At 38.3% G+C, this 22500-nt stretch overlaps 2 protein-coding genes across 4 annotated transcripts in view; both read left to right on the top strand.

Moving 5' to 3' along the window:
- LOC122629556 overlaps window positions 1–20421 on the top strand; it is a 170615-nt gene extending 150194 nt beyond the window's left edge. For all 3 annotated transcript variants that reach the window (XM_043813093.1, XM_043813094.1, XM_043813095.1), the window contains 7 exons: window positions 3102–3265; window positions 15346–17062; window positions 17153–17490; window positions 17693–17844; window positions 17983–18264; window positions 18375–18554; window positions 18701–20421. In XM_043813093.1, coding sequence (XP_043669028.1) covers window positions 3102–3265; window positions 15346–17062; window positions 17153–17490; window positions 17693–17844; window positions 17983–18264; window positions 18375–18554; window positions 18701–18815 — 2948 coding nt within the window. In that variant the 3' untranslated portion in view covers window positions 18816–20421. The remainder of the gene's footprint in view (window positions 1–3101; window positions 3266–15345; window positions 17063–17152; window positions 17491–17692; window positions 17845–17982; window positions 18265–18374; window positions 18555–18700) is intronic.
- Window positions 20422–20620: 199 nt separating this feature from the next.
- Window positions 20621–22500, top strand: part of LOC122629561 (cilia- and flagella-associated protein 298-like) — a 56379-nt gene continuing 54499 nt past the window's right edge. Inside the window, exons 1-3 of the mRNA XM_043813110.1 lie at window positions 20621–21397; window positions 21500–21648; window positions 22340–22489. Of these exons, the coding sequence (XP_043669045.1) occupies window positions 21510–21648; window positions 22340–22489 (289 nt within the window). The 5' untranslated portion in view covers window positions 20621–21397; window positions 21500–21509. The remainder of the gene's footprint in view (window positions 21398–21499; window positions 21649–22339; window positions 22490–22500) is intronic.

Genomic DNA, 22500 nt, shown 5'->3' with positions numbered 1-22500 from the left:
AATTCCAAATGCATACGATCATCTATCTCTGTGGATAACACATATACGTGTAGAGAACGGACGTGTAAAATGTGTATATTTAATTTGACTCCTCGTCGTCGTCGTCGTCGTCGTCGTCGTCGTCGTCGTCGTCGTTGACGGTTAGCCTGCGGCAACCGATATAAGCGGAAAGTTAAAGTCCCCATAAACATGCCTGGCATGTAACGCAGCTGGTACATCGCAAAATCCGACCCAGATGTTGAAACTAGGAAATGAGGAATATGGCGAGAGTGAAACGACGAATAACAGGGTTTACCCTAACCGCAGGGCAAAGCGAACAGCTGATCGCTCTTTGACGGCGTCCATCGTACGAATAGGAAGTAAAATTATGGTCAGTTGGTCGACTTTGTATAAACGTGAAAGAAACGTGAATTTTGCTTTTTGTGCTTGGAACGATTTTATTCTTTATTATATTTTTGTATATCCATCATATTCGTGAGAGGCTAGTGGTACGAGGAATTCGTTAAATTATTTCTTTGTCTCTTCCAATACGTTCAAGGTATCCTTTCGCAAAATAGATATACAAGATCTTTCGATCGGCAGGATCGCGTGAGAAAATCGAACGTCCTTCTGCCATCGTCAGCCTCGACTGAGGTTGGTGTTGCAGACGCATAAACGTACACCGGTTCTTATGGTAGTTGTACCGGTTTTAGAAAGAGACAGAGGGAACGTCATACAGTTTATGAGATAGATAGATAGATAGATAGATGGATAGATGGATGGATAGATGTATAGATAGATAGATAGATAGATAGATAGATAGATAGAGAAAGACAGAAAGAAAGAAAGAGAGAGAGAGAGAGAGAGTCTGCTCAAAGTAGTAAGATCATAATTCTCGTTAGCCCAACTATATCACTCGCAAACCTCACTATGAATAGTAGCTAATTGACCTAGTTGAACCCTACTCTCAATGCATGCGATATAAATAAAATACGATTACACGCGAGCGTTTGATCGAGCATGTATCGTTTATTAAGAATCGATAGGAACACACGCACACGTTCTCTGACCGGACGTTACGCGCGAAGCCACTTTGCGAGATAAAACACGATTCTTGGGATCGACGAACGGTCCAACGTATGTATATATACGTGCACTGATAACGAGATAAGAAGCACTGATGGCGAGAATGATAATATCGAGCGTGTAATTATTCCACGACTGCTTCTTGTTTGATTTCTCTTAACGCTAACCCGTTTCATTCTTTTGATATATAAAACGATCTATAATACGCGTTTAAAATTTTCTTTCTTTCTTTCTTTCTTTCTTTCTTTCTTTCTTTTTTTTTTTTATTTATACGTATACGATAGAAAAGAATTTGTACGACGGATAATCTATTCGTAATATTTTTCTTTAATTTTCTAATAGGCCTTTTACACTTTCCTTCCTTTTCAATAATCTCGGTACTATTTCGATAGTTTTACGGAAGAACAGCAATAGCTTTGGAGATCGAAGACGATAATTGACTCGTTGAACGAGCTTGAGCTAGGAGGTAGACGATTTATCCGATAGTAATTAGCACGTCCAGGAAGTGAGCTTAATCGAGGATCGTTAATACCGATACATCAAAGTTACGATAAAGATTGTGATTTGTCGGAAAAGCTTTTCGTTATACTTACAATTAAATGTTCAAAAAAAAAAAAAGAGAGAGTAGAAGAGAGAGAAAGAGAGAGAGAGGATGTGCTTCGTTCGTCATATATTAGCGGAATTATGCTTGGTTGAGTATGCATGTTCTCGAAAAAGGATCATTAGCCAGGAAAACCGAGCAACCTAGTCCATCATTTATCCTTTATCGAATTACATCGAGAATCGCCATAGAACGATTCATTCTCATCGCGTGCGTAAACTTAAAACGTGTGTGTTACACTACGAACGGTCGAATGTATTTTAATTAAGCGCTGTTACGCGCTCTATCAAATAACGTAGAAATAGTTGATATCATATTTTTAATGTAATAATTAATTCGGCGAGTGATATACGATCTTCTAGATCTTCTATTTTTTTCTTATTTTTTTTCTGCTGTCAGTTTCTTTTTCTTTTTCTTTTCTTTCTTTCTTTTTTTTTTTTTTTTTTTTATTCGTCGTACACAGACCGTACAAATTACGAGATTAATCCGCATCTCTTTCTCAAGCGCACGCAGCTAACTTATTGATCTTTCCTGCGGGGGTTGTTTAAATTTAATTAATAATATAAATATAATCTTGAAAGTTGTGATATATCAAATGATAGTTAACGAAATATTTAATATCACTGATATGATAGTTAGGAAATGATTGATCATCCATGTTGTTTCGACGTTATGCAACGAAATAACAATAATAACGATAAATAATGAGAGAATGTACGAGTATGTATCTCGTAAATATGCGACAAGTTCGTAGAATCGTGCGTGAATCGTTCTACTTCGATCCCTGATGTCGATCGATCCGGGATCCCGGGCAGAGATCATGGATCTTACCAGATCTGGTTCAGGAGATCTAGGTCGTCGTTGCGCAAGTCGTGACACAAACCCCGTCCGAACTTTTACCAGCATCCGTAGAGACACGAAAAGACGAGCAACATCTACGAAGAAAGAGAAAAAGAAAAAGAAGAAACAAAAAAAAAGAAAAAGAAAAAGAAAAAAGAAAGAAGAAGGAAACGAATTCTTCCCGAGCGATTCGTTTTAACTCCGTTTGCATCATCGACGCATAATATATGTTGATAGAAAGATAGAGGGAGGGGTCGTTTTGTTTGTCCGATATCGATCCTCGAAATCGAACGATCCATCGAGACAAAAAATATTCGAGAAGATTTGCGTAATCGTTGGAATCGTTCCTGAATTTTATATTTGCTTGTTCGAAGTCATAGATTCATGTTTTCTTTTCATTTATTGAATCTACGTACGTACGTCAAACATTTTATACAATTATGAAAGAACATTTAAAAAGTATAATAAAATAAAATACGATGAAAGAAATAAAAAGAAGAAGAAAAAAGAAAAGAAATAATTTTCGAATGATAGCAACGATAATAGCGAGCATGATAGTTCAAAATGAAAATATCTTTCTCTTCTTATCTTACAGACTATCAATTCCCGATCGATGTGACGGGAGTTGCGAAGGATCATCCCTTTCTCGAGGCGGACTCATTGCAAAGTCTCTTTCGGCGTTTACATGCTCTCAATCGCTGCGCCAATATGAAATTGGACACGCATCACTCGCATCATAGCACGAGCCACAGCAAAAGCGTAAGTATATAGATTCTTTCTCTCTCTATCTTACAATTAGAGAAAGATTTTTATCCTTATCCTTATCCTTATCCTTCGTGTCCTTTCTCTTCTTTCAATGATATCAACGCTAAGGTCTAAGAGGATATTAATAAAACTCGGACCTCTTTTCTTTCTTTTCTCTTTTTTCTCTCTCTCTCTCTCTTTTTTATGAGCTGTTTGAAAACGCTGAGTAAGTTAATGTCACTAAAGAGAAGTTCCGAGAAAGCTACCGTAAATGCAATTCTGCACTCGGTATTCCGTCCTCGAGTTTCCTCGTCATTGTCGTCTGCAAAAAGCGTTTCGTCTTCGTTATCGGCATCTTTATCGTCCCTTGGAAAGATCCACTGAGTATTATCACGCTCTTTCTCACTCTCTCTCTCTCTCTCTTTTTTTTTTCACTATCTCTCTTTCTTGTTCTCTCTCCCTCTCCCTCTCTCTCTCTTTTTTTCTCACTATCGCTCTTTCTTTTTCTTTCTCCTTCTCTCTCCCGAACGAAAAAGACTTTGAAAAGGGATTATTGGCATGCGCTCGAGGACGACGTTTCTTTCTATGACACGTTTGCAGATATGGTCATTGTAATGCGTAAGGTGAAGCTTTCTTCGCTCGCGCTATTCTTATACTTACTATCTTCTATGGATAGACCAACGAAGAAGTTGTTGGAATAGTAATCGACCAGTGGTTTCGCGTGACCGGTATATAACCGTTTCGTTAATTGATTCGAGCGTGTGCGCGAGACATTTGAATTTCCCGCGAATATTAAGCGTATAGTTACGAATGAATCGATGACGATTGACGTTCTTCGATTTAATCTTTCGATCATTCTGACGTTTTCGCCATTGATTCGATTCAATTATCATTTGGTAGATTAAGATCGGGATCTTACGTTACTCACGATCGGAGTACAAAAGGTGGAGAGAATCGATTGAAATTATTATTATTCTTTTTTCTTCTCATTTCAATGAGAGTTTCTATCTCTTTCCTTCTTTCTTTCTTTCTTTCACTTGGCATGTCTATCGATCGTATCGATCGTATCGATCTCGATCTTCCTCGTGACGTTGCAGAATAATGGCACTTACCGTCGTTGGAGTCAGACACCGTACGTAATCCCGACATCCGTTTTACGATCTCTCTTTCTCTCTCTATCTATCTATCTATCTATCTATCTATCTATCTATCTATCTATCTATCTATCTATCTATCTATCTATCTATCTCGCTTCCTCTTCGAATACAACGAATCGACCTCGTCTCCACCGTCGATGCAGAAACGTGAAAAAAAGGCAAGTGGACGCGAAGTATACTTATGTTCGATAGATCCTCGGACTTTCATTCCCATAAACGAATCGAATGCGTGATGCCTTTAACGCACGAGCTCCTGTACTTAGAAAGAGAAAGAGAGAGATAGAGAAAGAGAGAAACAAGGAGAGAGAAAGAGAGAGAAAGAGAGAGAACGAACGCAGCTGCAAGCTCTCACCGGAAGCGAATGTGCATTTGTAAGCGACGTGTACGTTACATGTATCCCACGTAGGAAAGACGTTTAATATATAAGAAAATGTATCTTCGCATTCTGTCTCTAACCAATGATCGTAAGAAATACCGTGAATATTTCTCTAAAGTTCCTAGAAGCGAGAGAAAGCACTCGCTTATGGTACAAATTACTTATTTGGCGACATAAATTTATTGCGGAACGTATACTAGCAGCCGTTACGAAGCGTAGCCATGGTCGATCGGTATGCTAAAGGGTTTTATGCGATACGCTCGCTCGCGTATAATCGGATTTACGTCGGTGGAAAATCGGCGTGGCTTCTCCATCCTTCTCTCGGCTATCCTTTTAATTATTATTATTATTATTATTATTATTATTATTATTATTACTATATTATTATTATTATATTAATATCATCATCATCATTATCATCATCATCATCATCATCATCATTAATATTATTATTATCATTATTAACAGTAGAGAGCAACCAGTAGTATTAATCTTTTTCCTTCTTTAATGCGACTACAAATGTCTCGAATCGTTTGATAAATCGTGATATAATGTTTGGCTTAAATTATTAAATGATAAGAGAAAAGACAGAAACGATATCGGTAATCTTAAAACAAACATTATTCAAGATTTCACAAGAGAAAAATAGTTATCGTTCCTCCTCGCTTATTTTGCAAAAACCTTTTACGAAAGTTTCCGCAAGGAGCGTTTTCGCAACGCCATCGATTTCGATAGGAAATCATAACGATTCCGCTATCGAGCTATCGTCGTGGCCGTCACGGCGCTCGCTTTCACTCATCGACGAGCACGTCGCTTTACGCTTTCCACTTGGCGGCGCAAGGTCGAGAGCAAGAACCAAAAGTAGGTATACTTTTCGAGTCTCTGACTCGTTTGTCGGACGAAAATGAATCTATATATATATATATATATATATATATATATATAAATGTGTGTGTATGTGTGTATGAATTTATACAGCTAGACGTATTAGTTATGATAGAGATCTACGCCGACTACTTTCGCTGTCAGCGAAACGATCCTTTTCTTCTTTCGTAATAGTCATTTCTATATAACCTTTCGATAATTCACACGAATTTCTTTTTAAATTAAATATATTATATATGTCTGACATTTGCAAAAAAAAAGTGTACTTTCCAAATCGATCAGCAAGAAGTGTCTATAAGTACCTATATACACATCGTTGAAGAAGTACACGTTTTATATATCGATAAGTTATCAATTCGTTAATTGAGGGAAACGTGTGGAATCGTACCTGAATAATTAATTATCTCTCATACGTAATTAATCGTCTATCTTTCTTTTTTATGTGTGTTTCAATTCCGATATACTTATGTGTGTCATTATTTAATTAAACAATTAATTCATTTATTTATTTTCTTAAGATATGAATATCTTAAGATATGAGAAAATAAATATCGAATTATTTCGAGTTTGTAATAAATAAATGAATTGATAAAAAACAAAAAGTGAGAGAGAGAGACGATTGATAATGACACGGGAATCGTTCATTTAAGGAATAAGTGAAACAATATAAATTCGTTATAGTGGTAAATTAATTTGTTTTTCGCTGGGAAAGCTCGTTAACGTGATAAGAAGAACTTTCGTGTTTTGTGCCAACACAAAATTGAATCGCCTTTCCTCGTCGTTTTCTCTTTCTCTCTCTTTCTCTCGTGGTTGTGGCAGCTGCAGCGTTTCCCGATACCGCAACAATAATTGCGTATAGCTCGTGCACCAAGTTATGGCCGCACGAGAAGCTTTTATCGGCATAGGGAAAATATTGTTTCGCGATGAATAGGATGCCTCCATTAAATTTGAGTGCTTTCACCTTAGACCTTTTTAAGAGAGAGGGAGAGAGGGAGAGATAGAGATGCTTCAGCATACTAATTGAATTTGCCATGGATATCCTAATCACGAACGTTTTTGTATATCTTAGCCCATAATATTCTATTATAATATTCTTAACTATTATTTTTCCGATTAATTTTATTTCATTGAAATTCTCGACGTATGCACGCGTACATACGTCAAGCCTCATATATACTTATATATATGACATACGGAACAGCTAAGAATAATTATTTATTAGAGGTAACATTGGAAACGAGCATTGTTATATGCACACAAGTACTTAAACGTTTAAACGACCGTCCATAAATCATTGAACACTTTACTTACTGCTTTCGTACAGAAGTAACAGGTATATATTATTTCTTTCTATCGTTTTATTTAAACGTTGATATTTAAATACAAGTGAATATTCAAAAGTATTATAATTCACGGTTAAATTCATATAAATGAATTTATTATTCAGCAACTTTTCTTAAGGTATATAAATTTTTAATGATCGGTGAATAGCAACATATATAATAATATATATATATATATATATATATATATATTATATACACACACGTGTACACACATAGATATACTCGTGATATTTACATATGCACATGTGTATGAATAAAAGATAAAAAAAAGAAAGAAAAAAAAAAATAAAGAGAGAAAAGTACGAATCGAAGAATTTCACGGACAGCTCATTAATTGGTGAACGGTTAATTACCGGTCGGACGAGTAGCCCTGGTGCGGAGGTGATTCGTTATAAAATCCGGCTCTATTCCTTTCTCTCTTTTTCTCTCTTTTTCTCTCTCTCTTTCTCTCTCTTTCTCTTTTTCTGTTTACCCTCGTTTCCTCGGACATCTTCCTTCCTTCCATTATTTCAGGAAACGTTCTAGCACTCCCATAATACATACATATGCATACATACGCATACATACGCGTTCTATAGTACTTATGTACGCATATACATACACATATTTATATACATATATATATATATATATATATAGAATGCTTTCGAAAAGAGTTAGTAGAAGGGGAGGTGGCACGTGTAATTACACGTAGCACCAGCGGAACCGCCGCCGTCGATGCGTAAAAGCTAGAAACTGGTTCGTACACGCGAGCAAACGAGTGAACGAACGAACGAACGAACGAACGAACGAACGAACGAACGAATAAACGAACGAAAGAACGAAAGAACGAACGAAAGAACGAACGAAAGAACGAACGAACGAACGAACGAACGAACGAACGAGCGACGGGGAAAAGACGATGGCAGACTGCGCGGCGGTCGTGCGTTGCACCTGCGGGACGCGCATCTTACCAGGGCAAAGAGAATAGAACGACTTCTACATACACACTTCCCACGACGGGGACTCTCGAGTGCGTATATGCGTGCGTGAAAGTTAGCCTTATGGATTTGCCTCTTTTGATTTTGATTTTTTTAATCTTTTTGTCGTCTGTCTAATTTTTTGCTCTTTTCGCTTTATTTTTCCTTTTCGTCCTTGTTACTTTTTATTCTTCTTCTTTTTATTCTTCTTTTCTGTTTTTTTCCTTTTTCTCTTTCCTTTTCTTTTTGTCTTTTTTTTTTTTTTTATTTCCCCTATTTCCTTTCTCTCTATTTTACTCTTCTTCGTCATAACCCGATCGTTCCATTTCGACTTACGGGAAATCTCATCAATTTCCTTCCTGCTGTCAATATCAGTGACGTGACATATCGACATTTTCTTTGAAATCGGAGCGTTGACAGCTTATGATTTTCTAATTTGTTTCTTTCATGAAGTATATTAATAGAGCGAACAGTTACGCTATTTGTCTTATTCGTATATTTTTCATTCGTTACTATGTACTTATTGATTCTTTTCTTTATCTTGCAAAGTACTTACCTATCGTGATCGTAAAGTTAATCATTTATCGAAGAACGAAAGAGTGATCGATCGTTTCTTTTTCTTTTCCTTTCTTTATTGGTACTAGGAGATTCGATTATTGAATGAAACTTGGGATAATCGTTTTCGGGAAGAAAATAATATGATAAGTAAATAATGGAAAAATTCTAGGAGAGAAGGTACGGTAGCCGATACCGGTAAACACGCGGCAGGAACGCTTGAAACGGGGCACTTGCGTTCGTTCGCGCGAATTTATGGCGACCGGTTTGTTCGATCGACTAAGGAATGCCGGTTGTCGTTGCGCCTGTCAACCTGCGAACACGCACTAGCGAAAGAGAGAAGCGAAACGTCCTTTCTTTCTCTCTCTTCCTTTCTCTTTTTTCTTTTTCTTTCTCTTTCTTTCTCTTTACTACTCGTCCTCCTTCTGTCTTCTCTCTGTTTCGTCTTTGAAGATTCGCGGCATTTTTCAGAGCAAGGAGAGGTGAAAGGAAATTTCGTCGATTAACTTTATCGTACGTTTCCGTTTCTTTTCTACTCATACTACCCTCGTTCATTCCCATTCCCATTACCACCCCATTTTCTCGTTATATATACAAAAATACGTAATTGCTTCTTTTATTTTCCTACGACAATACACTTTTATATCGAAAATACTAAAGAGCTCGGTCTACCGCGAACGAGTAATTCGAAATCGAGGAAGTTCGATTCTCTCCTGTTAAAGTTTCTGTATACTAGTCTCGAAAGACATAGCGAGAGAACTCATTCGTTTCGCTCCAATGGATTCACTCGAGATCGTTCTATTCGCTTTTATTGAACGGACTAAGTAGTTATTCGCTATGTATTACACGAATCCATTACGTATATGTATTATTCGCTCTATCGCGTCAAAAGGACGAAGTTAGAATTTTTCTTTTTTTTTTCTTTTCTTTTTTCTTTTTTTTTTTTTTTTTTTTGTTCGAACGATCGCGCGAATTTCCAACGTTCTTTAATTTCGCCGTATGATTTTTATTTCTTTTCTCGTTAGACCGTATTAACGTTGTTGGAAATGATATCCATTGGTCCGCTCATTAGCGCGGAATAAATGCTCTCTCGTTTTAGAGGTGAAGTAAGTATGTATTTACTTACACATTTCTATGGTGGACCGTTATAACGATTCACAGGGTTTCAAGCTGTCGGATCTAGTTTTCAGTAGAGCACCGTATATTTCTAATACTCACGCAGGCACGCACGCACGTACGTACGTACGTACGCACGCACGATCGACCTTCTCTCGTGTTATCTCTATTCGACTCGTTAAAATCAATTTATTTATTTTTATTTTATTATCGATCATTATTTTTCTCTCGATCGATTCTTACCACCGAATTTTGAAAGATCGATCGAAAAAGAGTGAATTGTCATGTTCGGAATAAATCCGATCTAACAGAAATAATAAAATTCTTTAACGTATCGCGATAAGGATATTTAATTCGACACGTATATAATTTCGAATTGAAATTGATCGGTAGTTGAAATCAATCGATACGTACGTTGGAAGATCAGTTCCAATTGAAATGAGAATCAATTCGATCGAAATTTCCAACTATTTCAATGCTTTCTTTCGAGATTGCATTTAACGTTGTAAGGATTAAGGATGGGCGGTTTGCGTTGAGTAGACACGTATAATAAAACGCGAACGGTAAGCTCGAGGAACGAGCTCGTCATATCACGATGCTTTATTTACCAGTCTCTCTCTCTCTCTCTCTTTCTCTCTGTTTCTCTTGGTAGCTCGACGGTTATCACATGGAGACGATACGACTCGTTGCAATTGCGAGGAGTGGTATCGTTAGTAGCTCGCGGGCGAGCTGCCGTATTACCATAAATTTCCATCGGATCGCTCAGAAGCCAATTAGCGTAAGTCACACCGAGATGAAGACCGCGATACGCCGTTTTACTTAAATCAAGCCGGCCGCAAGAACCGTTTGATCGTTCACCGTTTAATACCCAGCAAAATCCGTTCCTCGAACTCTCCTCCGGTTCTCCTCTCTCGATCGAGAAAGGCCGAGGAACACCAACGCGTGTTAGAAAATACTAAAAGCCGAACGACTTTTACCCGATCGCGTTAGTATAACGCGATTTAATTTTCCTAGAATTCGTACCAAAAAATTGTTTTTTTCTTCGAACTAGATCGAGTTAATCAAACAAGCGTTCTCGACTATTATATCTTTGATCTTTCTCTCTCTCTTTTCTTTTCTTACTTATATATATATTTTCTTTTTTCTCATCGTAAATTTTCTTTCTCTTCCAATTTTATTTTACAACTCGCGTATACGTAAAATTATTTAAAAAGAAGCTAATATTTTAATTATCCATGTTAGAAATTTCTGTAACGATGTAGATTTAATGAACGTTTAGGTATTTTCGGCGCTGAAAATTGTTCTCTTTCGCATTTAAAGTCATTTAAATTGTTGAAATAAAATATTTGAATATCCCAGAGCTCGTTCGGGCGAATCAGATAATTAATTGAGAATGTTTGAACGTTTAATTAAACCGTTTTATCTAAACGAACTCGGGTTAAATATAATATATGTAACGTCAAATATGCGTTTATGTAAATTAAAGAGCTCTTTAAAGAAATCCCCCATGAAAGTGCGTGGACGTAACGTTCACGTCGCGAGACCCCGTTAGAAAACTGAATTTTCCATGCGTGGCGAGAGAAGGAGAGTACCTGTGTGTCGCGGATATATAAGGCTCGATGATTTCTCTCAGCGAGAGAGCTGTTGAAGAGAGAAGAAAGATAGAGAGTGGGAGGGTGGAAGGGAGAGGAGGGTAAAGAGAAAGAAAGAGAGAGAGAAAGAGAGAAGAGGAAGGCCGACAGAGTACAGCAGACAGCTTGGCGTCGTCTCGTGAAACCTGGCCCAGCGACGATTCGAGTCCGCTCGTCGATTCTACCAGACTTGTCGGGTCGACTCGCGGATCTAACGAAGAAGAAGAAGAAGAAGATCCCTCGATCTCGATCCTCGTTCTCGATTCTCGTGAAATAAAAACTGGTCCAGATCGATAAACAAGACGAAATCTTTTCCATATACTCTATCGATGGTCATCGTAAAAGATAACAACAAGAATAATAAAAAAAATATATATATATATTGTGAAGAATTCTTGTATGATTCTCGAACGCCTCTTGTTACGGAATTCACGATCGCGAATGAAGAAATCCGTGGTCTCGAACAAGACTTGCTCGTTGCCGCGAGAATGCACGGAATGTCGATCTCTCGTAGGCTTCTTTGCTCGAAGACCAAGCGAGTCCATTGCTCGCAAAGAGAGATACCTCGACTTTCGAATACGAGAATTTCAAGCTCGAGAATCGATCGTAAGATCGTTCGATCGGTTCTCTTTTCTCGTGAGAATTCGTTGCATTTTTTTTTTTCTTCTTTCTTCTTTCTTCTTTTTTTTCTTTCCTTCTCAGAATTATCTACCTGCACGCTTTAACTCTCATTGCGATTCGTTTCGAATACGAAATTCGAAATCAAAGGCAATGATAATACTTTATAGAAGCCTGTCCTATCATCATCTTTTTTTGTAGAAATAACGACACACATACATACGATTAACATTTGAATCTAAATTACTTAGTACTTAGAAATTCAAAGAAATTCTTGGAATTTGATCGATCTCCAATATTTAATAAAAAATACAAAAACTTAGAAACCTTTATATACGTATACATGTGTGTGTGTTTGTGTTCGTGTTTAGATATACTTTTCGTCATCGTTATATCGTTAAACAATTCTTGAAATAAGAAGTATCATTATTTTAAGATACGTATTCATGTTTTGCTTTCGGCGAACGAAAAATGATCCTTTATCGCGAGACATTATCGCATTCACGCTTCAAGACTCGACGACTTGCTTTCGTGAACTTCGAGAGGAGCCATTATTAATTCGCGACGGACAGACCTCGTTCTTTCTTCTTCTCCCTTTCTCTGTCTCTCTCTCTCTCTCTCTCTCTTTCTTTACGAGATGAAAGAGACGAAAGCGTAAGCTTTCGAGAAGAAGAACAAGAAGAAGAAGAAGACGAAGACGACCAAGAAGAAGACGAAGAAAAAGATTTTTCTCGGAGCAAAAATATCCTCCTTGCGAGAAGGCAAAGCGGAACGATCCGTTGGTCCTCCTCCCTCGCACACGGACCAATTTCAGTACCACAGGAGCGAAGAAGTTTCGACTGAGAACGAAGTGAAAAGCATAAAATTAAAACTCGGAGGGGGTAGGCGCGACTAATTTGCCGGTTCGGTCCTTTAATGAACCGCTAAGTTAATCTGGGTCATCGTACGAGGGAACGTTTCTAAATTTGGCTTCCTCTTTCTCTCTCTTTATCTTTCCCTCTTTCTTTTTTTCACGTTCGTGGTGACTTACCCATAATAGGGTGACACACGATTCGCAAAAGCTTAACGAGTACGAATGGGGATACGGATAGATTCCTCAAATTTTCAGGATTCTCGCAAATTTTAATCACGACGAGTAGAAATGGACGAAAAGAATATTATTATCATCGATATAACAACGACAATAATCGAAAATCGGGAGAAATGATATTTCAGAAAAAATATTCTTCTCGATAGTCTTCGTTGAGTTTCGTTGTTAAGGGGGACCATTACTCTATTCGTTGCATATGGCACCATTATGTTTGAAATAATGGGAGGATTCGTACCTTAACGGAAGTGACGTTGTAACGTATTACTTGTAGGTATGGTTGTATATATATATATATATATGTTTTATATATGTATCATATGTATCTACGTGGGGCGATACGCCTCGTTGAGCGGTACGACTCGTTGCGGAAATAACTCGCGTGTAGGAATCGTCGCGCGTTAAAATGCGCCGGAACGGAAATGCAGATAGTATACTTGTGAACGTAATCGACTACTACAGGATATACTATCCATATGTAGTTATCAAAGAAGATAAGAGTTCTCTGGAAGAAATTCTTTGAGGAATGGTGGGGGTAGAAAATATTTCATAAACTCAAAAAGAAACGCATTTTCTTTGTTAATGATTTTTCCATGGAAGAAGTCATTAATTGAAACATTTTCAAGAGATAAGAGGCAATTAGCTTTTTCGAAATCTCGATGTTCGAAATTTGAAGTATGAGCCAATAGTAATGAAATCATTTTGTTCATAATATACGTTCTATTTTTTCCGATTGTTTATTTAGGCTAGTTTCATCATTAATGACGCACATACACACACACACACACATGCATATATAGATATATCATCATGAAACATCAGAAGACTTTATTTTCGTAACACGTGCAAAGTTTCGACAGTTCCGCGAGAGAGATGGATTTGACATAATAGGATACTCGTGAAGAGCATCAAAAAGTTGTCGACGACAAGCTACGTTTGAGAAACGCATCGAAAATTTCGAAAAGTTATTTTCGACGAGTGAACGAACGAGTGAACGAACGAAGGAACGAAAGAACGAACGAAGGAACGAACGAACGAACAAGCGAGGGTGGCGAGCGCTTGCTCAAGCCGATATCCCGTTTCTGCAACGATGATTATTTTTACTCAGCGTGGCCCACATTCGAGGACTTCGATTACCTCCGACGCGTAATCGAATGGCTCTGCATCCGTACAGCTGACGCGTATCCAGTAAAAAAAAGAAAAAGATCATTTTTAACATCACTAGGATTTATATTATCTTAACTCGATTTACACACGTGGATACGTATCCGATAAAATGATATGGAATATATTAAAAATTCGAAAGAAGCTTTGACTATATATACACAAACATTTATTTATAGTATATGGAAATGTATTATATCAAGAGTTATGTTAATTTATAGATGAAAATTACGATTAAGTGAAATATATATTAAACATTTTTGTCAATGAATAAACGTATGATCAGACGACGTTAATACGATACGTTAGATCGAACACATCGCGTAAGGTCGTGAACTTTCTTGAGCAATGTACGCAGAGGTGGTATTGTATTATTCCACTTTGACTCGACAAAGGCGTCGTGTTTTGTAACGAGAGAACTCCGTTGGTTATAGTTGTTAGGAAACCGATCGACCGTCGTCTCTTTGTCGTCTCTCTATTATAATAGAAGGCTCTATACCACGTTCTAAGTTCAATAGTAGAAGCAACAAACATTTAGGCACGGTCATTTCTAGAGAAGGCCATCCCTCTATGTCTCTGGGAGATATCCTTTAAGAGGTCAATGACGGCTCGTTATGTCGTTAGTTTCCGTCGATGGTGCAAGAACCAGGAGGAACGATAAATCGGGTAATCAGGAAGACGAATCGGGCCGAAGCGAGAGCTCTCGCTGCTCGGAAGCGCCCCGCGGCCAGATAATTACCGGAGGCCGGTCCGAAGAAAATCAGGAATGCGACCGAAAGAAACTACCGTGATGTCATAAATATAAAACCGAGCAGTCGTTTATTAACGGCTCATTAATAAAAGTCCTTAAATGGATGTGTGTAAATAAAAGATAGAAGGGGGAACGTAAACTCGTAGCGCGATAGACCTCGTAGGACGTTTTGTCGGATGATATTTGAAAAATGAATTCAAAACGATCGTGTATGTTACATTGAAACGTCTTCTTGTGATACTTAAAATAAAGTAAAAGGAGTCGAGTAAAAATTGTATTTCATAGTTGTAAATCTTTTGTATTAACTTCGATGGCAAGTATAAGAAAAAAAAAAAAAAGAAAGAAAGAAAGAAGAAAAAGAAGAAGAAGAAGAAGAAAAGGAGGAAGAAAGAAAATTTCTTGATTAATGATCCTGTATTAACGAGAATCTTTATGCTTTTATAATTATAGGGTGGTGGCGACGATTCCGACGAGGATACGCAGTGCGCCTTGAGCGAGAATTGGACCTTCGAGAAAAAGACGAGACGGTGGTCTCGTGTGGGTGACATAACACAAGCGAATGTCGAGAGGTTGCAGACGATAGCTGGACAGACGGTACAATCGGAGGAGGATTCCTTACAGGATCGGTTAGAGGCTGAGGAAGCTGAGGATACGATGTTGGAGAACTTGAAATACGGTAGCTTGCCACCGGGTACGATGCCGGAGGAGATCAGTCCGAGATTTCGCAGGACCGGCTCGGAGAGGCTTCGAGATGGAGCGAAGGCCATACTGAGGAGGGTCGAGTCGCTCAAGTCGCGTCGACGCAAGCGTCAGAATCGTGACGGTGTCGTGATAAGCGGTCCACAAGTACTCGACGTGATGTCGATGCAGCAGAAAATGAAAGAGTTGAATTGCGTTGACGTGTCACCAACTGGACCGGCACCGATCACTTTTAACGATCATAACATATCGAGTTCGCCTCTTCACGTTCCTGGCTCGCCGGTGACCTTGCCACCTTCACCTTATCATTTACCACCTTCACTTCTGGCAAATGCACCGAGCAGTCCGTTCGGTGATGATTCCTCGAGTTACTGCTCGGATGGTTCTCAAGGAGGTGGTCCGACGCCTACGCCAACGCGTACAAAGATGAATCGAGCACGTAGATTGCTCCATCGTGGTAGAGACGATCAAGGAGCATTGAGTGATTCCGAGTGTCAGCCGACCAGTTGGAGGCAGAGATACTTTCGCGATGCCAATAGCAATCACGCGAAGGTATTGGAATATGTCGCTGCTCATCCTCAGAGCCCAAAGGAATGTTCGCCAAAGGGTACTCCTATCAACACACGTGGCGGAAGCCTCAATCTTGGGAAGGAGTCGCAAAGGTTCCGCGATAAGTTGAGTCAGGGTCAGGAAAGGTTCAAGGAGGACAAGGTCTCGGCTTTGAAGCGAGAGGATAAGATGCACAAGAGTTTCAGGCGTCGTGACGATTCCCACAGGGATGAAAAACCTTTGTCGAAGGACGTCACCGTTTACAGGGACAAATCGCGCTCGAGGAGCTCGGAGTTGGGCGCTAGTCAGGAGAGCAGCTCCACCGTAGCGAGCAGAGATTCTGATCAGGAGGAAGATTCCCCGAGGCACAAGGTCACGGTCGTCAGGTGGCATAGCTTTCAAAGAGGTTCCCTATATCCGGAACCACTCGATCCTCTTTGTCCTCGAGCTATGGCTTCCATGTCCTGCGGACAGTTGTTGGTCCTTCGAAAATTAGCGTTACTCAAACTAACGGCATGCATGGAACGTTATTGTCCTACTCATCGTACCGGATGGAATTGGGAGTTACCGAAGTTTATCAGGAAGATTAAGACCCCGGATTACAAGGATAAGACTGTATTTGGCGTACCTCTGCTTCTATCTCTTCAAAGAACTGGCCAGGCTCTACCGAAATGCATACAGATCGCCCTAAGATGGCTCAGGGCTAATGCTCTCGATCAGGTTGGGATTTTCAGAAAGAGCGGCGTCAGGTCGAGGATACAAAAGTTGAAGGTAATGACCGAAACCCAAGGCGATAACATCAACTTTGACGGTCAACAGGCCTTCGACGTAGCCGATCTAGTGAAGCAATACTTTAGGGAATTACCCGAGGCCTTGCTGACGAATAAACTCTCCGAAACTTTCATCGCTATATTTCAACGTAAGATCCTTATCTTTTTTCATTTCCTGTTTTATCGCATTAAATCGATCGTTTCGTTGGAAGAATAATCCTACGATTTTTATCGCGCAGATGTACCTTTGGAACTTCGACCGGACGCCGTTCAATGTGTCCTCCTCCTTTTGCCGGACGAACATCGAGAAGCGTTGGAAACCTTGCTCGACTTCTTGAACCATGTCGCCAACAACTCGCTCTACAACCAAATGACAGCCTCGAACCTGGCCGTGTGCCTGGCACCGAGCCTGTTCCACTTCAACCACAGCAACACGAACGTGACCAACAGGCCGAGCAGCGTATCCCCTCGTAGGAGAAAGACCGTGGGCAGTCCCGATCCGCGGGAATTGTCGGAAAACAAAGCAGCGCACGACTGTCTTCTGTATCTGGTCAACATGCATCGTGAATTATTCATGGTAAGACGCTCACCGGCGAAATGTTACGCTCGTTGCCGGAGCGTGTCATTCGTCGTTCGAACCATCGATCCCGATCGTGGTCGAATCCGAGATGGAAACACGTTCTCACGAATCGTGAACGCCTATGTATAATCCTTCATATACGTACATCCAATACCCATAAAATGAATATGCTATATTCGTTCTCCTTCGTTACTCTCAGGTCTCATCGGATATGCTGACACAGTGTCACTTCAATTACATGGAAGAGAGCGTTCCAGTCGCCCTCGAAGAACTCGGTTCCGAGCTCAATCAAGACTGGAGGGGATATCTGAAAGCCTGCACGACTGCGTTGTTGAAGGAAGCATGCGAGAAGTGAGTGACAACAACCTTGTAATAGTTTCTCTCTTAAGCGAGAATCTCCTTTCGATTTAACTTCGTTCCTCCATTATCATCATGAAAGGTTACGAAAGTCATAGAATTTCAATCGGCGATATTACGTTCTTGGTACAGAAGTCGCGGATGGGTCAGCGTTAATAATCCTGCCGATAGCAGCGTCGACATGGCTTACAAGAAAGTCGGTGATGGGCATCCATTGCGTCTTTGGCGAGTGTCGACCGAGGTCGAGGCACCACCCAATGAACTTTTACATCGTGTCCTGAGAGAGAGACACATTTGGGATCCGCAGCTTCTCAAATACAGATTGGTCACCGAGTTGGACAAGAACGTGGAAGTTTTTCAATATGCAACTGGGAATATGAGTCCTCTTCCTGCACGCGATTACTGCGTTTTAAGGTAATAGCACTTGTAACGAGGAAACGATCGAATAAAAAAAGAAAAAAAGAAGAAAAGAAAAGGAGGAAGAAACGAAATGCATTAACGAGTCCAACGAATCTTTATTACAGATCCTGGCGGTACGATCTTCCGAAGGGTGCGTGTGTTATCGTTGAAACGTCGGTGGAACATCCAGATGCGCCAGTTATGCTTGGTGGAACTCGCGGAATCGTTTTAGCCTCGCGTTATCTTATTGAACCATGCGGTAGTGGAAAATCACGTATCATGCATTTGTCTAGGGTCGATACAAAGTAAGTATGACGTGTACTTATGATGAATAACCACTGTATCAAGCATTATCTATCTTTTTCTCTTTCTTCCTCTTTCTATCTACATTTCTCTTGGAATTTTCTTTTTCCTTTCTCGTTTGCTAATTTATCGTTCGTTCGTATCGCAGAGGACGCACACCCGAGTGGTACAATAAAAGTTATGGACATATCGCCGCTCTTCATCTCAGCAAGATTCGCAACAGTTTCAAGCATACCACCGATGGACCGGAGACCAAAGTTTGAGACGAGTATACCGTGCAGTGTGCGACGCTGCACGGTGCTTATCCATCTTATCAAGAGACCGGAAAAACCGTGAAGGAATCACGACGATCCAATTTAAAAGTTACGATCGATGAGGACTGATGACGATTTTATTATATTAACAGATTTAACTTTGAATGAATGATAATCGTTGTCGATCGCGAATTTACGTCCTCGTTATTGTTGATACGTCAGAATTTATTTTTTATCGAATATGTTGAAATTAGAATGAACATCGACGTTGCCAATTATTTAAACGATAAAGAACGTTTTACGAGCATAGATATATTTAGAATTTTAGATGCATGTTTAACCTCGTTCGAAATCTTACAAATTCTATGTGTCGTCGATCGATATGAAAAAATAAAATGGAGCTATCAATGGCTATAGTCTATTTTCAGACAAAAGTTACGTTGCCTGTAATGGCGACTAGACCAATATAACGATTCAAATTCGTTCCTTGATGTTTGATCGTCTAAAGAAAAAAAGAAAAAAAAAGAAAAAGGAAAAAAAAAGATGAATATTTTTGTGTACACCGTTCTTGTACGAAGAACGTGTGTGTGTGTGTGCGTGTGTGTGTGTGTGTGGATGTATATACGTACACGCGTACGTATCTTCCATTTGGTGAAATATTAAAAGTTTAATTGAAGACCATTTTGGATTTATCGGAACGGTCCTTCATCAACGTGTATTCATTGTATAGTTTGTAAGTAATTCGAGAACTCACGATATATTTTTTATTCATTTTCCGGACCAAATGCTAATTTTTCTATTGTATCATATCGCCTCATATTACGTTTAAATATAGTTATATCAAGTCGAAAGAAATTATATTCTTATGTAAGTATTACACGGATATATAATACGCGTAATGAAAATGGATGTATAAATATCGTGTATGTACGTGTATATGTACGTATTTATAGATGTAAGTTTTATGTTGATTTAGGACATGGTGCATATTCTCGCGTACTTCGTTACATGTTCGCTAATTATAATTATGTTGTTGTCATTTCGCGACGAGCATGAACCAAAAGTGAATCAAATCGATGATATATATTTCGGAGCTTGATGTTTTATTATCGATAATATGCAAACGCACATTCGCCCGATGTATAACGCTTATTCGAATTTCATCTGGAATATACGATACGAAGAGGAGTCATTTTCAAACTCGCATGTCAATCTGATATTTAATGTTTTAAAAAGATCGTCGTTTTCTGATGGTATTTAAAGGCACTATTCGCTCGAATATGTCCATTGATAGAAATATTCGTTTTTCGAGAGTTAATCGATAAAACTGAGTCAGAAGAAAAGAAAGAAAGAAAGAAAGAAAGAAAGAAAGAAAGAAAAAAGAGAATCGTTATTGAAACATTTATTTGCATTCGATGATGGTGTAATGAGAATGTATTTTTAGAACGTATATGTATAACGATGGCATAGTAAGAAAATTTAGGGACCATCTTCGTTTCGAGCCTATTATTAAATGATCTGCGCGTGAGGCACACTTTCCAGGAATAATAAACAAAAGGAAAAAAAAAAAAAAACAAATCCATATTTTAACATAATATACTAGTCACTTACGTTAGTTTAAATTGTACGTTCGATAAGTGTATAGATTTCTCTTTCGTCTTTTTGTTTCCTTTTTTTTTTTTTTTAACATCGTCTCGTCAAAGATATTTAAAAGAATATTATTATAATTATTATTAAGTTTATCGTTGCAATTGAAAGAAGATAGCAGAGAATCTTTTTTCGACGATGATTTCGATCATCTCGCGTACGTCGATTCTGTTTTCGAAGAGAGTGAAAGATCAAGGTGCAAAGATAGTAAAAACGAGCGTTACATTTTCCAAAAATACGATATTATAGAAATTCTATGACACGAACTGTATGTATGTATATGTAATAAGATTATTGCGTCTAAAAACAAAAAAAATAAATAAATAAAAAAATAAACAAAAAACAGAAAGTGGATGAAGAAGAGAAAAGAAATTTGGGAACGCGATAGAATGAATGTCGTATTTTATCGTGTCTGTAAACTACATGTGAACGTCTTTATTCTTATAATCTGTGTTCCATTAGAATGTACATATGTATATTACATGATAATGAAATGGAATTATATATTCATTAAATGGCGATTCTTTTTGTTAACGACGTTTTTATCTTTCGTTTTAGTTTAGATTCGTTTCTTTTTTATATGACCTCTTGACCTCCCGAATAAATTAACAGCAAATCATTTTTATCCTTACCGTATATAAGCCCCTCACGAAACTTATTTGATTTGTAATTAACACATATATACATTCTCGAAAGTGACGATAGTTTGTTCAATGTTACGGGTTACTATGGAGATAAGTGATAACACGTTTGTCGCTGCCATCGCGTTAAAAATCAACCGAACGTTTGATTCCCATTCACGATTTCGACGCTTCGAATCTATAAGATACTACACTGCTGTCATCGATAAGAAGAAAGAAAAGTTATTAATTAAACGACCATTTATCATTAATAGTTGGACAGAAGTCTCCTCTAATTAGAAAACTCATTAAATATTTAAAGACGTAAGTAATTATATAACTTTCAAGATGGTCATTAAAAAAAAAAAAAAAAATTAAATAAATCCTTAATTTCGTGAATTTATGTTCATCCAATTGGAAAACTAGAGCAAATAAAATGGTACGACTTCACGTGAAAAAAGGCGACGAGAGTCAATTCCTATACGAAACCCACGTGGATGCAATGGTGGAGGACGTTTTATACGAGGTCACCATCATTTACAACGGCCGTTTGAAGATTTTAAGAATATGTTACGGTAATCAATCTCGAGAGAATATAATTATAATTATGCTTCAGAGAAGGAGAATCGTATCGAATAGAAGAGTGTAACACATTCCATTTTGAAATTACACGACGTTAATTTACAACAACAACGCTCACGGCAAATAACGTTGTAATTCATTCACATGTACAAGATCGATGATTTCGTTTAAATTTCTTTAAGAAAAAAGAAGAAAAAAGAAGATAAAGAAAAAATATGTAGTACGAAGATCTGCATGCAGTTAAATAAGACCCTACGGGGATTTTCTTATCATTCTAATCATTTCTTTTTCTTCTTTTTTTTTTCTCCATATTTTACCAATAGTTGCATCGATGTTCGTTAACATGTATCTCTAAGAGTCTCACTAAGAATATTAACGCGAGAAATCCATTAACGATTATCTCGAAGGCTTCACCTGCTGTTTGTAATAAGCCGCACGTAATAAGAAGTCGAGTTTCGACTTTATGAACCCATTCATTCTCGGCGCCATGTGATATTAGTCACACGTCTCGCCGGGATAATAATTATTAGTTGGTGTGTTACGTTTAATTGGCCTTCGTACGATTCTCTCTTCTCGTTGTTCCTTTTAATTTTTTTTCCTTTCATCTTTTTTAATAAATAAACCATACGTAAGAAAGAAAGACAGGGACATAAATAAGGGATAAAAAAGAAATGAATTTCTTAGAAATCGAGGATCTTGCTAAGCACGGCACAATGTTACCACCGAACATAATGGGACTTACGGATGAACAAGTGGAAGAACTTAAACTCAGAGACGAATGGGGTGAAAAGTGTGTACCTATGGGTGGGTGGACATTTAACAAGGATGCCATAGGTACGATTCCT

The sequence above is a fragment of the Vespula pensylvanica genome, chromosome 5, assembly GCF_014466175.1.
Source record: "Vespula pensylvanica isolate Volc-1 chromosome 5, ASM1446617v1, whole genome shotgun sequence".
NCBI lineage: Eukaryota > Metazoa > Arthropoda > Insecta > Hymenoptera > Vespidae > Vespula > Vespula pensylvanica.
This window is presented reverse-complemented; position numbering and strand designations above follow the sequence as displayed.